This window comes from Carassius auratus, unplaced genomic scaffold (genome assembly GCF_003368295.1).
Source record: "Carassius auratus strain Wakin unplaced genomic scaffold, ASM336829v1 scaf_tig00004577, whole genome shotgun sequence".
Lineage (NCBI taxonomy): Eukaryota > Metazoa > Chordata > Actinopteri > Cypriniformes > Cyprinidae > Carassius > Carassius auratus.
This window is the reverse complement of record NW_020523606.1, coordinates 42,061-57,856: the sequence shown is the minus strand read 5'-3', so window position 1 is coordinate 57,856 and position 15,796 is coordinate 42,061. Positions and strand designations below refer to the sequence as shown.

The following is a 15,796-nucleotide window of genomic DNA, read 5'->3' as shown; positions in this document are numbered from 1 at the left end:
GCCTGATATGGGTTGTTAAAACCAAACTATTAATATCAGTAGTTTTGCCTCTTATAGATTTTTATTTTTTAAGTCAGTATAAGTGTTTATCAATAAAACAACTGTCAAAATATGATTTGTGAATATAATCTCATTTCCAACCAGGCTATACTCTTCAGATAATATTTTAGCAATAGAATTAGCCCTAAGATTAAAGAATCTTTCAAAACATTTAAAACACAAAATAAACCAAAGCAGTGCTGTTATCGCCAACTAAAAATATTAGAAAAAATGTTGGTAACTGAAAAAAAAAAAAAACGATTGAAAACCTAAACTTCGAAAATAAATAAATAAAATAAAAATGATAAAAACTGACTTGAAAGAGATAAGTTGAAGAACTAAAATTAATAAATCAAACATTAAGCTGAATATAAATATTTAAAAAGCTAATTAAAAATAAAACTAAACTTTTAGTTCCTAAAAAAAAAAATAGCTAGAATACAAAATTTAATTCAAAATATTAATAAATACTGTAATAGTATTTATATAACACTGGTGGAAATGACTATTGCTAATCATAGTTTAGGAGGAAAAAGACAACTGTTCTATAACACAAGTTTCCAACAGTACGTACTGTATGTTTTAAAGCCAAAAGTGCATATAGTAAAGAAACATAAATAATCAATTAGTAAGATGAAGTATTTCTATCATGACATGCCTCATAACTTGTACTCAATGAGCTCTTGTAATGCTTGTATAATCATTTTTGACAGTCTGTGATAGATAGCAATCAGTAATGAGTTCATAATTTACATAGCTGTGCTGCTGATAATGATCAAAGTAAATAGAAATTAAATGAATTTGAGTATTATTTTATCTAAAGTCGCAGTAGATATGTTTGTCCAGCAGGGGGAGACATGCTCTACATTAAAACATGGAGCAACTCAATACTGCAGTGCTGCATAAAACAAGACACGGAATGTGTCAAAAGAGAGACAAGTCACGAACATTTTTTGAACTTTTATGTGAAACCATATGTGCTTTAGAACAACTACAAATTATTCAAATTAATATTGAATGGCATTTGAGTCCTTTTATTTCTATGGCACAGTTATCACTGTAGTACACTAACACTGCTTATCCAGATATTCTGGAAAACTCAATGTAAACAAATACTGAGTTCATGTGTTTGAGCGCCCACCGCCTCTTAGTGCTGACATATCAAAGTGAATATTTTTCTTTGGAGATCACCACTTTATGATTTGATTGCCAAAATGTCAATGCATTTACAGCTGCAGAGGAGGCTATCCTCATCCGCGAGGAAGTATGTTTGATAACCGCACTTATGGAAGGAGGAGAACATCTAAATAAAGACAAATGCACTAAAAGATTTAAGAGGCATGAAACATAGCTGCACGACACAGAGGGATAGAGCGAATGAACGGGGAAGAGAGCAAGTGATAAACCATGAGGCCACTGGCGCTGACACAGGGTATTTGTTTGTCATTTAATTGACTGTTCCTTTAACTGAATAGCCTAAGTGTCTCTGAGTGCTTGAAGTGAGGGGGATTCTGGGATGTTTTCGTTCAGTCACCTGCTGATGTAGGCATCAGGTAGTCTGCTGTCTGTTGGAGACCCAATGTCTCTACTGGAGCATTTCTCCTCTCCTCCATGTCCACTGCTGGCCTCACTGTCCGCCTTCTGGCTCAGAGAGTCAGAGAATGTGTCATCCCTGTAAAAAAACAGCAAACAAGCAAGTTATAAAAACACATTTACACGCATTAGCCCTAGTTAATGTTTAAAAGCAAACTGTCTCATGACAGACGATAAGAGCAGCTCAAATTGCCACCAAAACACATTTCAAAATAGCCAAAAAATTAATGGCCACCCGATGGTTTGTATCTCTGAGCTCTTCCTTTTCATAATAATAATAATTATATATATAAAAAAAAAAGTTTTGCTTTGATTTTTTTTTAAAGGGCTGCACAACTTGGCCAAAAATGTTGATTATACATAAATATGACCATATAATAATAATAATAATAATAATAACTATAAACATTATTAATTATTATTATTAATTACTGATAATTGTTATATTATTACAACAATGCTGTGCTTGTTTATAAGCATGCAATATTTCTCCAAAAATGTTGTGATTTTATATCACAATAAACACATAAAAATAACATTATTATTATTATTATTATTATTATTGACATTGTATGTGAATCAAGCTGCTTTGAGAAACTGAAAACACTGTATATCATGAGTCGCTCATGTGCAAAAGAACATTGTGCTGCACTTTGCATATATTTAGATGATTAATTAAACTGCAGCTTTTGCGATTTGACAGTTGCACTAAGCCATACTACAATTTAGATTTTATTTTGCCTAATAGTGCAGTAACTGATGTCAACTTCAATGTCACTAATCAGTGTTTTTAAAGCAATCAATCACAAGGACTTATTTTCCTGCAATAGGCTCAGACAACATAAAGTTGAAATCTGCTTTCACAGTTTTTTGCTGTTTATAATGTATACTTGCTGATTCCATGCATCTTTGTAACTCTGCCGATCTTCATTGCTATCTTGTGAAGGTCAAGCAGTATGTGATGCTCGTGTTGGCTGGTGCATTAAAGCCCTGACACGAGGCCTGGGACAGAGACTTGGAGAGCATGTGAACCTCCACAAGTCCTGTGTAAAATCACAGCTGTTGATACAGCCTACTGGACAGAACATTGGGTCACATGTGCATCTTTTTTAACACCAATCAGATATTTCTATCAGCTGTGGTGTGAATTCTCTCCATTGCATGCGTGCCATAGAGGATATCCTGTGTATGAGCTGTCCATCCTTTCACTCGCTCTCTCTTTTATTTTTATTTCTGCTGGTCTAGGGCCTCTTAAACTCACTCACTACACCAGGCTGTAAATTCTCAGTGCCACGAGCCCAGAACACACATCAGCAGAGGTTCATGATGAGAATTACTGATACACACACACAGTGGGCTGGTATGGGCTCTGTTGTTGGCGTCACTCAGCACTGTGCCCGATTCATTAGATTTAAAAATAAATAGTGGACAAATCAAAAGAAATAATATTACACCATACATACTAGGGCCGAGGAAAATAACAATATTAAAATTAATAAAAATAATAATGAAAAAACAAACAAACAATAAACTCACTACCCAGGTGCCAATTAAAAATGGCATTTAAAATATTATTAATATAAATATTATATAAAATATTATATAATTTTTTTATGATTATTCTACATTGTGACAATTACATATGTAAATTATTTAATTGTGATTACTTTTTTTGACATGATTGTTATACAATAGTTTATATGATTTATATTACATAAAATACAATAATTGATATGTGATTAATCATGATCAATCATTAAAATCATTGACAATCAATTAAATTTTTATTCAAGTCCCAGCCCTAATATATACTACATAAATAAATACTCTTGCTATCACCTTGCTCTTACATTTTCCTTTTTACATACATTACATCTTATCCTATGTTTTAATTAGATTTACCGCATTATGTTGCAGAACAGTACATTCTATTTCTGATTTATGTAAACTTTTTTCTATTTCGAATTCGTTATATTTTATGCTCATTTTATTCTATGTTCAAAGAGTTGATAAATAATACAATTATTAGAAATTATAATTATTAATACTGAAAAGGACCGAATAGACTAAAACTCAAAAACAGCTAAATCTATTCAGCCAAATATTTGTGTGCTATGTATTTTATTGCCTGGTGAAATAAAGGTTAATAACATCGAACTCTGTTGAAGCGCTATCATTATTTATATTCATTTATTACTGTAGAACAGTAGTGATACTCACATATCCTGTACAACGATGTACTGGTGAGGCACTAGGCCGTCTATGCCGTTGTGTCTGCCCTCCCACCAGTCATCTGACGCTCTTTGATACAGCAGTAGAGATGCACCCTTCTTAAAGGACAGCTCCCGCGCAGAGCGGCCCACATAATCAAATTTTGCGATGGCTTCAATGGGCTCCCCCTCTGTAGAAAAAACCACAGCATGGTTTATTCAGTGAGTTAGGAGAGCGGAAACAGATGCAGCAGCAGATTTCCACTGGAGAATATCCAATCATAACTTGTGTGTGATCAATTAGCTTTTCCGCATGGGCGGCATCACCCATTTCTGTACTTTTGGCTTATGCTATATGAAACGCCTAAAGGGAGATAATACGGAGTCAACTGAACATGAGTTGGTGCTATTTGCAGTACCAAGTCAAATTAATCCATATAGTGCACATGCCTCAACTGCATCTGACTGTTCTTTCACATGTGAATAAGAGCATTTCAATGCATCCACATTATAGGGTCTCGGACCATCTGCTGTACACTCCTTTGCTGCCGTGACACCCTTTACGTAAGGACTCATTAGAGAGCCAACAGGCTTCAATGCATGCAAAGTAGCTGCACTTCTGGCAGAACGGCCTGTTCTCATCTTCAGGACAATCAGGCAATGTGGACCTTACCAACATCATCACAACTCCTGCCAAATGAGTGCAACACCTCTTACAAAACAGCACTGTGAAACATTGGTGGCAATACTATGGTGCCTGAGTAATACGATACAAGACACTTCCAACCCTTAACAAAAAAAAAAAAACATCAATAATTATTTATTTTATATAAATATTTTACTATTTAAAAATGACACACTACATTATTTAATAAAAAAATTATATTGTTAATTTATATTTAAATGCATATTTCTATTTAATTATTTAATATATGATTTAATAAAATTAGTTTTGAACAAAAATGATTCGTTATTTTAGAAATTATTTGTATATATTTTTAATATTTAAATAATACATGTAAACATTTAATAAAATTTATATTTCAGAATTTATATATTTTAAAATATTTAAATATGTTGTTATTTCATTATACTACCAGCACGTCTACATCCATCCGTAAAACCTTTGTAACAGCATGATCATTTTGTAAAACCAAATCTCTTAAAGTTGAACACAACTGAATAATTTTCAATTAAATGTAATTAAAATGAATATTGTGAATATATGTTTAGACCTATAATTCATTTTCTTTCTGTAATGCATTACAGTAATCAGTCAAAAATCTAAACTGTTAAAAATGTTAAAAAATCCTTGTATTTTCAAAAAAACTCAGGAGAGAGGCACAGCTTCACCATTGTTGCAAATAAAGACAGAAAAATTAGGGAAAATATAAATCAGACAAAAGGGAATACACAATTCATCTTACACAGGAAAGACAGTAAAGGCAATATAAAATCAAGCAGCACAAGCTCAAAGAGGAAATGCTTTTTCATTCTCGACAGTCTGGAAATGATGATGAGTCGATGAGACGTGACTGTCTGAATTAATAGGGCTGCTCTGAGACCAGGCACCTTGTTAATAAAGAGGATGGGTGGAGATCAATATGAGCAGCAACTGTCCACACATCCCTATCTCTCCTCCATCTCCACCTCACAGATGCTTCCATTCATTCACTGTCCTTGCCGAAGCCTGTTCATGTTTTATAGTCCTGCAAGGACAGTGTTTGAGAAGACAGGCGGCAGACAAAATAAAAGTAAAAAAAGTTACCTGGATTATGTGTGATTTTAGCTTAAAATACAATTAAAAAAAGAAAGAATATCCAGACGCTGACCTAAATAATTCATTTTTTTAGTGTCAAAAGAACCTTGCTCACTAAGATACACAAAGGCAGCTCACGATACATTTGAACTAATTCAGAAGTCTGTATTAAAGAGACTGTAACTTTTGTTATGATACTATTTTTATTCCCTGATATTAACCACGTGTTGTTCTTGCACCGGTTTGCTCTAGTTGAAGCACATTGTACCATATAGACTTCTTGTTACCCCAGAGGAGAGCTAACAACGCCATGCTAGGTGTTCTGGCTAAACATACATTCTGCTCGAGAAGTAACTTACCCACCAGAACCCACGACTGCAAGCAGAATGAGGAGGAATAAAGGCTGACAGAGTAGAAAACCGTTTGTAAGTGCATTTCCTGTTTTTAATGTTTTTATGGAGACATGCTTGCAGACTGCAGGGGTGCTGCTATTTAGAAGAGAAAATGAGCTCATCAGGGGCCTGTTAAGGAAGACCACATGTTTTTAACAGAGTTTAAATGGTTTTCTACTCAAAGGATGGAATCTCAAAAAAGCTTTGAATGATAAAATGTGACTTATTTTATAATGAACCCAAATATTCAAGAAAATGTGTATTTTGAGAACTAAAAAAAAAAAAAAAAACAAGAATTAAAATTTTATTGAGAAGCAATGATGCATAAGATATTAAGACTTGTTTTCATAATTTAAATAAAAATAGATTTAAAAATAGATTTTTAATGTTTATAAAAAAAATTATTATCCTAACCAACGATATACTTTTTCAAAAACACAGTAAAAACAGTAATATGATGAAATATTTCTAAAAGGTAAAATATTTGTATTCTATTTTAAGCTATTTTAAAATACACTTTATAATTTCTGAAGGATCATGTGACACTGAAGACTGGAGTAATGATTAGAGATGTTCCGATTCCGATACTAGTATCGGAAATATCTCCGATACCACAACAAATTCTGGCATCGGCATCGGCGAATACATGAACCCATATACCGATCCGATACCATTTTCTTAAAAAAGACCTAGTTATGACCGCAAGCTTTGCCTAACTGCTGCACGGTTCTTCTTCGCTGCTCAAAATGCATTGAAAACACAGGAAGTTGTGCTGTGTTGCCACAAGCAACCCCTGTTTAGAGCAGCGAAGAAGAAATGAAAACGCGTTAGCAGCCCTGATCTATATATGACTGGATCACTCATCACATTCTAAACTGCCATAAGACAGTGAAGCTGCTTCTATATTATAGATCAGTGGTTAGCAGTATGTCACTGTAGTACCGGTAGTTACAGACTCTCGAGTATATTCAGTACCGGCAGCTGCGTTCAGTCGCTTCCGTGTAAGTCAAAGCGCAGGGCTCCAGACAGTAGCCGAATATATACTAGTGTCTGTGAATATTAAACTGCAAAATACTATTTAAATATTACTCCCGCAAAATCTACATCTCTGTGGGTGACTGGCACAGATGCGCGAGAGCTCGCTGTTTTGTAGTCTCTGCTGTGTGTCATGAGGACACGAACGCATAAACCGTCACTTCATGAGAATTTACCGTTTCATTTGAGAATACTGTCATATCATAAACACAGACACTCAAAGATCTTCATGGCAGCCCATTAAAATAAATGTTTGGTTTACATGAGTAAATTGACAATATATAAAGCTACTGTTGTAGCCTACAGTAATAATAATACGTCTCTATAATAATAATAATTATGCCTAGATGGTTGCTTGTTTTTTACTTGTTTTGTTGTAAAGAGATTCTCTGATTAATAGATCTTTTTTTATATTCCTAGACTTATTTGTTGCAGTTTTTTTATACAGTTATATTGTAAAACTTAAATACCTTTTTTAGTTTGCGGTGTTAGATTTTTGGCTGCATTTGAAGTTCTTTTTTGCATAAGAAAATAAATAATACTGTCAAATTCATGTTAGATAATAAAAATACTGTAATAAATACAGTAGTTCACCATGTATTTGTTCATGTTTTATTGAGGGATCTGTCTGAAGCACACCATAAAAAAATTCTAGCAATTTACACAGGGCTAGTAGTATATACAGCTGTATATACAGATACACACCCAGGTATCGGATCAGTACTCGGTATCGGCCGATACCCTGAGCCCAGGTATCGGAATCGGTATCGGGAAGAGAAAAAGGGTATCGGAACATCTCTAGTAATGATGTTGAAAATCCAGCTTTGCCATCAGTTGAAAACAAAACAAAATTTTATTTTTTGGAGACCGTGACGTTATTATTTATTTATTTATTCTCTGATGAATAGAAAGTTCAAAAGGGAAGAATTTATTTAAAATAGAAATGGTTTGTACCTTTATAAAATGTATTTACTGTTACTTTTGGTCAATTAAATGCATCTTTGCTGAAGAAAAAAGTTTGCCCCCAAACTTGTAAATGACAAATGAAGAAATTAAAACAAAAATTTATGTTTACCAAATACCAAATATAACCAAATATATTATATTACCAAATATAACACACAAACCAGGATTTCAAAAATGGTCAATTTTCTTATTGTACATCGGTTTCTCACAGATGCGGAGATTTGTCTTTTTCTTCCCAGGAGAACATTCTGTCTGCTTATTCCAGTTCACTTGAATGAACAAATGGCTCTAAAGGCATATCAGGGGTACCATCACTTGGCAAAGTGGTTTCCCAGACGGGCCCTGAGACGATCCCATTCAGATGCAGTGATTGAGGACAGATGCTGCACTGGCCACAGGTTTGATCAGGCTGATATAATTATGCTTGAAGTTAACAGTACAGCCATTAATCGCTTCCTCAGAATTATTTATGTCTCCATTATCATGACAGCTGATAAATATCCAGAAACTAAGAAATGGAATATAATCCAAATAGCTTATTATGAAACAAGACAAAACCCATAATTCCGATCAGCCATAAGTTATGTGTGCAGTGTGAAGAAAAAGAATAAGAATTCCTCCACTGGGAAAAACCTTCTCAATATATTCAAAAAATCATTTGGAGCCAAACCACTGAAGCTAAGGGCAATTTTACAATTTTCAGGTCAGTTATGATTCGGTCTGACGTTGATATTCGACATCTGCATTAGTTTATGGAAACCCTAACATATGTGAAGTATCAGGTTTCCCAGTTTAAGGTTATAGGTTCATGAAATTTAAACAGACAATAAGATGGGAGCAGTCAAAATGAATCTTCAGCATGCAGATGCGCATGTCTGGATGTATAATAGTGATTTATGAGCAAATGACAGGCTTGTGCGTAATATCCTTCACTGAATATGATTCTAAATAAAGTTACCACCAGAGGTTCTGGGTTCTGTTTATACTTGGTGAGTATGAGATCTGTCTGTTCAGCAATGTTTAGAGAAGGAGAGACTCAGTTCCAATTTAACACTTGTCAAGTGACGGGTTACAGTTCCATTTTTTCTTAAGAGTGGCGTTTACTAATGCAAAACAAAAAGCTGCTTGGTTTCAAAGTTAATTTTATGCAAGCTGTGCTTGAAATCGTTACACTATTGGACCTTCTTCCTCTAAAAATTTCACCAAACTTTTGCTTATGGAACTGCACTTTAAGGGGCCGTTTACATTTCGCGTCTTTTGCGCACGCAAGTTCGTTATTTCCAATGTAGGCGCCCGGCATGTGCGCTCATAATGGAAGCGGCGCGCGTTTTTTTCAGGCGCGTCCGCACCGCATCGAGTTAAAAACATCTCAACTTTTCAGAATGCCGCAAGCGCACGGCGGGTCATGTGACAAGAACCAACCAATCAGCTTCATCCTTTCCCGTAACAACGTTGAAAACTCAGCCAAGATGAAGGAACAGCTGTTCATAGCTGTATATGGATTGCCATTTTGAAATAAATTTAGTAGCAGAGCTACTTAGAGCGATTTTTTGTGCTGCAAATCCATTTATCCTTTGCTGAAATTTCCGCGTCTTCATGGAGAGAGCAGGTCATGAATGCTTAGCAAAGGCAGACGCCTCAGGAGCGCTTCTGTCCGAGCGCTTTGGAAAGAAGGACAAAGCGGCGCGCCTAGTGTTATCCAAACGTTTTTAGGCGCGATATGTGAACTAAGTCAGTTTTCTCGCAAATATTCAGTTTAAGTGCATCTCAACAACTAGCACGATTTGAGGTAGCTTTCATGCGTGTAGCACAAACAGTGAGGGACAAATTATTAGTCTTAGTTTAATATGTAATACACCAGTATGAACGATCATATTCTTGCCTTATCCAAATAATCAACTCCCATTTGAGCAATCACAGAGAGTCTATTCCCATTTGTTTTTATGCTCCAAAAACAAAGGTAGACTTAAAGCAACCATCTTCTAATTGGTATATCTGATTCAATCCTACCATTATCTAGCTCCCTGCACAGACACCCATTCTTAAACAAATCTTGGATATGGAAAAAGCAGACTTCTCTTATAAAATAAGCTCAAGAAAACAGGCATTGTTCAGGTACAGACGGAGAGAGACAGGAAATGTGTCTATTTTCAGTGGGGCGACATACAGGTCAGCAGCAACATTTTCCTTTCGGTTCTTCTGAAAGACTGTACAGAAGACAAAAACAAACCACTTGACTGAGTTGAGTTTTCAGTCTGACACTTGCAGTTTATTTCTCATATTACACGTGGGAATTGGTTCATGTGTCATCAATAGGCCAAGCATCTGGTTTTAGTTTTGTTTATGACAGTGAGCCTTGGGAACTTTAAGAGGATTTTTTTTTTCATAATAAAACCACATGCAGCAACAAAAAGAACTAGATTTTGAGCCAGACTGGTGAGGCCTCCACATGTATTTTTAATGCAAACTGCCCTATAGCAACGACAGACTGGTTTAGTTTGGAAAGTATTTGCCAGGCTTGATTCAAACCCTCTTCCTTTATTTACGGATGTCTCTAGCTTCCCAGAGGATTAGAAAACAAAAGTTCTTTGCTCTTTAACAATCACTTCCTGTAAAGCTGTCAAAGTGATTACCCAGGTAAGGGCAAGGTGGAATTAACCCTTAACTGGCCCAGTCAGAAAACGTTATATGAAGTAAAATCAATCTGGAGACTCAATGGCCGAAGCCAATCTGAGCCAATGGGAAGAGTGACTGGACAGGACAAGATGTCTAAACCTTGTTCCTATGACCTCAGAGTGCTTTCTTAATGTATAACCTACATAAATGAGTTGTCATACTGTACATACTACTACAGGGTGTGGTAAACAAAATAACTTACCATCCTCACTGGTGTGGGTCTCCGTTCCTCTATCCTGATCAACCTCCTCAAGAGCTCCATGCTCACTGTATGGACTCTCACTGCAGAAGAAAAGAAGAAAGAAATCAAGACAAATGGTTCTTTTTTCCCCCCAAATAATAGATTTATAGGACCTATTACCAAATATTTAAGTACTGAATAGTAAAAGTCAGATAATTCAATATTTCTGATGAGCTTAAAAACTTTTTGTTCTAAAGTCATGTGCTTAAAGCTGCAGAAGGTAACTTTTGTAAAAATATTTTTTTTACATATTTGTTAAACCTGTCATTATGTCCTGACAGTAGAATATGAGACAGATAATCTGTGAAAAAATCAAGCTCCTCTGGCTCCTCCCAGTGGTCCTATTGCCATTTGCAGAAAGCCATCCGCTCCCGGTAAGAAACAACCAATCAGAGCTGCGGTCCGTAACTTTGTTTGTGTTCAAAATGTAGAAAAATGTATATAATAAGCGAGTACACCATGAATCCATTTTCCAAACCGTGTTTTTAGCTTGTCCTGAATCACTAGGGTGCACCTATAATAAGTGTTTATATTCGGACTATTTTAGATTGCTTCGGGGATACCGCGGCGGAGTAACCCAGTACCTTTGTGATTCTTCATAGACATAAACAGAGAGAAGTAGTTCCGGCTACGATGTTCTTCCGCAAGACACAAGCAGTTCTGTTTATTAACCGCTAGAGCGTCAAAAGATACCTACCGCAGCTTTAATGTTTGGATTTTTTGTATATACACAAGTTTTGAAGTCTGTCTATTTATAAATTGCCATAAAACATTACAACGGTTTCCAAGATTGACGTTAATGGGAAATGTTTCTTCTAGAGCACCAGATGAGTATATTAAAATGATTTCTTAAAGATCATGTGGCACTGAAGGCCGAAGTAATTCCATCACAGGAATAAATGATACTCTAAAATACATCAAAATCGAAAACAGCTACTTTAAATTGTAATAAAATTTCAAAATATTACTGTTCTTACTCTATTTCTAATCAAATAAATGCAGTCTTGGTGAGCTTAAGAGACTTCTTAATGACTTCAAACAATTAAATGGTCATGTATTTTTGTATGTAAATGTTTAAAAAGGGCAACACAGAGTTAAGTCACAGTCAGCATCAAGCAAATAGTACAGAGGCTGTCATTAGTATTCAAGAAGAGTCGCAGGGTGTTTGGGATTCTGTCAGTGGAACAGCATGGTTACTGAGACTGGCATTAATGCCCTTTACATCCAGAGTCTGACTCACAGTAAAGCCATTTCAAACAGAGCACTGCCACTCCCGCATGCCACACTACCAAATGAGAAAATATGACAACCGGCTGCCGGAAGTTTAAGAAAGGTGGATGTAATATCTGAAATGCTGAAGTATAGATGCTTGCAGTGGCAGGTGTTTTGCTTCAGGTTGGGGGATGCAGACTAGTGGGAGTTGGGCCGCACTTTTTAAAACAACAAAATCACTAGCCAACATATACACACAGCTGTGGAGCTGGTGGAAAATGTCTCTTTTCTCTTCTCATCCATGCAAATTTTGGGGAGAAATGAACATTGGTTTGGCTGACGATCTTTCTTTACCTTAATGGCAGCCATTTTTAAGATGGTTTCAGTCTGTCTCACCTAGTTAAGGATCTCCAACCCCTTTCGGCCTCTAAAAAATGTCTCAACTTAACTAAAGAGCTCACTATCGGCACCTTATCTTTCCACATAATTACCCACACCAAATCCAAACACAGTCACTCCTTAGATCCAGACACACATACCTGTGATATTCAGTGCATTTTTAAAAAAAACCTTTGGCCTAGGACCAGGTATATCCTCACAGAGACAGAATGAGAAATACAAGGCCATTTTTAGAAAACAAATTTCAGCTAATTTGTAGTTTGTAGGAAAATAGGAGTTTCTTTGAAGGAATAAATCACCCAAAAGTGAAAATGGATTTTATGTTAGGATTTTTTTTTTTTTTTTTTTTTTTACACACTGTCCATTCAATGAAAGTCAATGGGGTCCAAAACAACAATGGCTCTTATTGATTATTTCACTTTGTGGACGGAAAAAAAAACAAAACACTAATTTTTCGTTTTGCATCTTTTTTTTGTGGTCCACAGAAAGTAATATAGATTTGGAAAATGAAATAAAGCTCAAATAAAATAAAAGTCATATATAAATATTATATGGGGAAAAACAATTTGTTGCCAAGGCAAAATGTCCCATTTTACTTTTTTGAAGTTCAGGTTGAAGCACTAAAATTACTAATACTAATTTAAATAAAATCAAAACCAAAAGAAATGTAAAACAAAAATGCATAAAAACAAAGCACATTACAAAATGACATCAACTTAAAATGAAAATTTAAAATAAAAAAAGCTAATTCAAGATTTGACAACACTCTTTAATGAAAAATCAAGATTAAAATCTGATTAAATCTCTAGGAGTTTGTTGAATTACAATGCCTGACACAAAAATGACCACAAAAAAAAAAAGTGATGAGACGTGTAGCCAAGTGTGGTGTCCCATACTCAGAATTGGTGCTCTACATTTAATCCATCCAAGTAGTAAACACACACACACACACACACAGAGCAGAGAAAATTCAAAATAACTGACTTCCTGTAGGTATTGGTGTGTTAAAAGTGTCTACCGAATTTCATACATGTACGTAAAAGTGTATAGGTGGCGTTGTCGAGCCATTTTGCCACACCCACTTCTGAAACGTACATCAGATGAAAATGTTCGGCACTGCTGGCGTGTCTGTACAATTTTATGATTTTCAAGCATGTTAAGGTCCTTAAAAATGCTATTCATTTGAGTAATATTAACAATAATAATAGACTATTAATAATAAAATGACACTGGATTGTGAGTAAATTATGACAGAATTTCCGTTTCTGGATGACTATCTCTATAAATTTTATTCCAAATATTTTGTGTGGATTTATGCTCATAGATCAGATGTTCTTCAAAACAAAGAGGCCCCACCCAAACACTGTGCTAACAAAATAAGTGACTCACTATAGCACTGACTAATCATTTCTTTTATTTCACTCAGGTCACACCATGGATGTCCGGATACCATCACTAATCCTCGAAAATACAATAAAGTCTACAACTTTAACAAGCTCAAAGACTGTCACGAATCTCAGGTTGCACAACCCATTAGCATCTATCTTCTAAACACTTCCTCACCCACCTAAATGCAGTTGCCCAGACAGTTATCAATAAATAATTCAAACCAATATCACCATCACATCTCGGCACTCACCAATAGTCTCCGCCTGCCATACACTTCTCGTACATGGGGCCGTCAAGCTCCTTTGTGTCAGGAAAGATGGTCTCGTGATGGATGATGATGGTTTTGATGACCTCATTGACATGGGCCTGGCAGGAGACCTGGTCCTGGGTTTCTGGAGTGGGCATGAGGGTGGGGCCAAAGCAGATGGCCAGATTATACGGGTCCATCATATTTTCATCGCTGTACTGGGACAAGCTGCAGGAAAAACAAGCAAGCTATTAGGACATTTGACAACCAGCAAAAAAGCCTTTCCATAAGGACATTCATCTGTGTGTTGGTGAGACATTGGGACTTACTGGTTGAGGAAGGCAAACAGATATCGCATGACCACAAGGACTGATCTGGGTACAGTTAGAAGGATCTTACGTATATACAGCGCTCTTTCATACAGATTCTCTATTCCTAAAAAAGAAAGAGAGAATGAGTTAAAAAAAGAGAGAGAACCAGAGGCGATTCCCTTGTGTTCATTAAATTAAATCGCCAGGTTTGTTGGCCCTCACCCTGGACTTAATAAAGCTGATTACCAGAGCATTGAAAGAGGTAAAGTCTCAAAACTACTCAACTCCTCTTTTTAAAGAAGCTTAAAAATTAATCCAAAAGACTGGCATCCAAAAAATGTGTGTGAGTACTCCTGCGGCTCTCCTGCAGGAATGCACACAGATTTCCACCACAAATTGCATTTATGAAGTTAATACCTGGATGTGGCTCAATAACTTACTGTTGCATACACTATTTAAAAAAATATGCATAATGCACAGTACACTACTAGCTCATTCCAAACTACTATATCTTGTCCTCATCGGATCCCAAGGCTTGGCTGTGAGACACACACAGTACTTATAAAGTACCAATTGAAAACTGATGTGACCTGCTCTCTCTCATCCATACTTTAGCACACCCAGATCCTTGATTCATCCTCTGATAGCATTGTAAAATAGCCATGTCACCATTAAAAAAAGATCTGGGCTTTTGAAAACATGCTACTATGCTACAGTTATTCGTCTTACTTGAGCACGAAACTAGTTTCCAACACAGATCCTGAGTAAGGGAAGCAATTCAAAGCCTCACCACAGACAAGGCACATGTCTGCAGAAACAAAACTCAAACTAATCTCCTACCGTGCAGAGGACACACAACTGACAGTCTATATATAGACCTCCCGGGCCGTGTGCGTTGGAGGGAGTGTATGGTATGCTGGGAAGGGGTTAGTCGTGTGTAAATGTAAACAGCAGGGAATCCCTATTCGTCACACTTTAGTCCAGAGTGTAACAGGCACAGGGCCGCACACGGGTGTGTATGAACACATGCCTTTACATTCCTCCACACGCACAGACAAACAAAACCCACCCAACCCACACATGCAAGCGCACAGCACCTTAATTTAGCAAACTCTGCACAAATTTTAACATGTGGCTAAATATTTAGAAAGGGCTGTCATATAAATCTACAAGTGATACAATTATGCTAAGAACATTTTTGCATGTAAAATAACTCAAAAACTATTTTCTACATGGCAGATTAAACATCAAGTAACTGCATCCAGGTCTAAAAAGGCTATAAACCAATTATTAGGCTAAATATTAGTTGTGAATTATTAAATGAAAG

The 15,796-nt window shown here is 35.9% G+C and overlaps 1 protein-coding gene across 3 annotated transcripts in view; it reads right to left on the bottom strand.

Moving 5' to 3' along the window:
- The window catches only part of LOC113070574 (SLIT-ROBO Rho GTPase-activating protein 1-like), a 57,094-nt gene that overhangs the window by 4,679 nt on the left and 36,619 nt on the right, over nucleotides 1–15,796 (bottom strand). For all 3 annotated transcript variants that reach the window (XM_026243973.1, XM_026243974.1, XM_026243975.1), the window contains exons 15-19: nucleotides 14,488–14,593; nucleotides 14,162–14,386; nucleotides 10,873–10,952; nucleotides 3,853–4,033; nucleotides 1,574–1,711 (exon numbers count right to left, since the gene is read on the bottom strand). In XM_026243973.1, coding sequence (XP_026099758.1) covers nucleotides 1,574–1,711; nucleotides 3,853–4,033; nucleotides 10,873–10,952; nucleotides 14,162–14,386; nucleotides 14,488–14,593 — 730 coding nt within the window. The remainder of the gene's footprint in view (nucleotides 1–1,573; nucleotides 1,712–3,852; nucleotides 4,034–10,872; nucleotides 10,953–14,161; nucleotides 14,387–14,487; nucleotides 14,594–15,796) is intronic.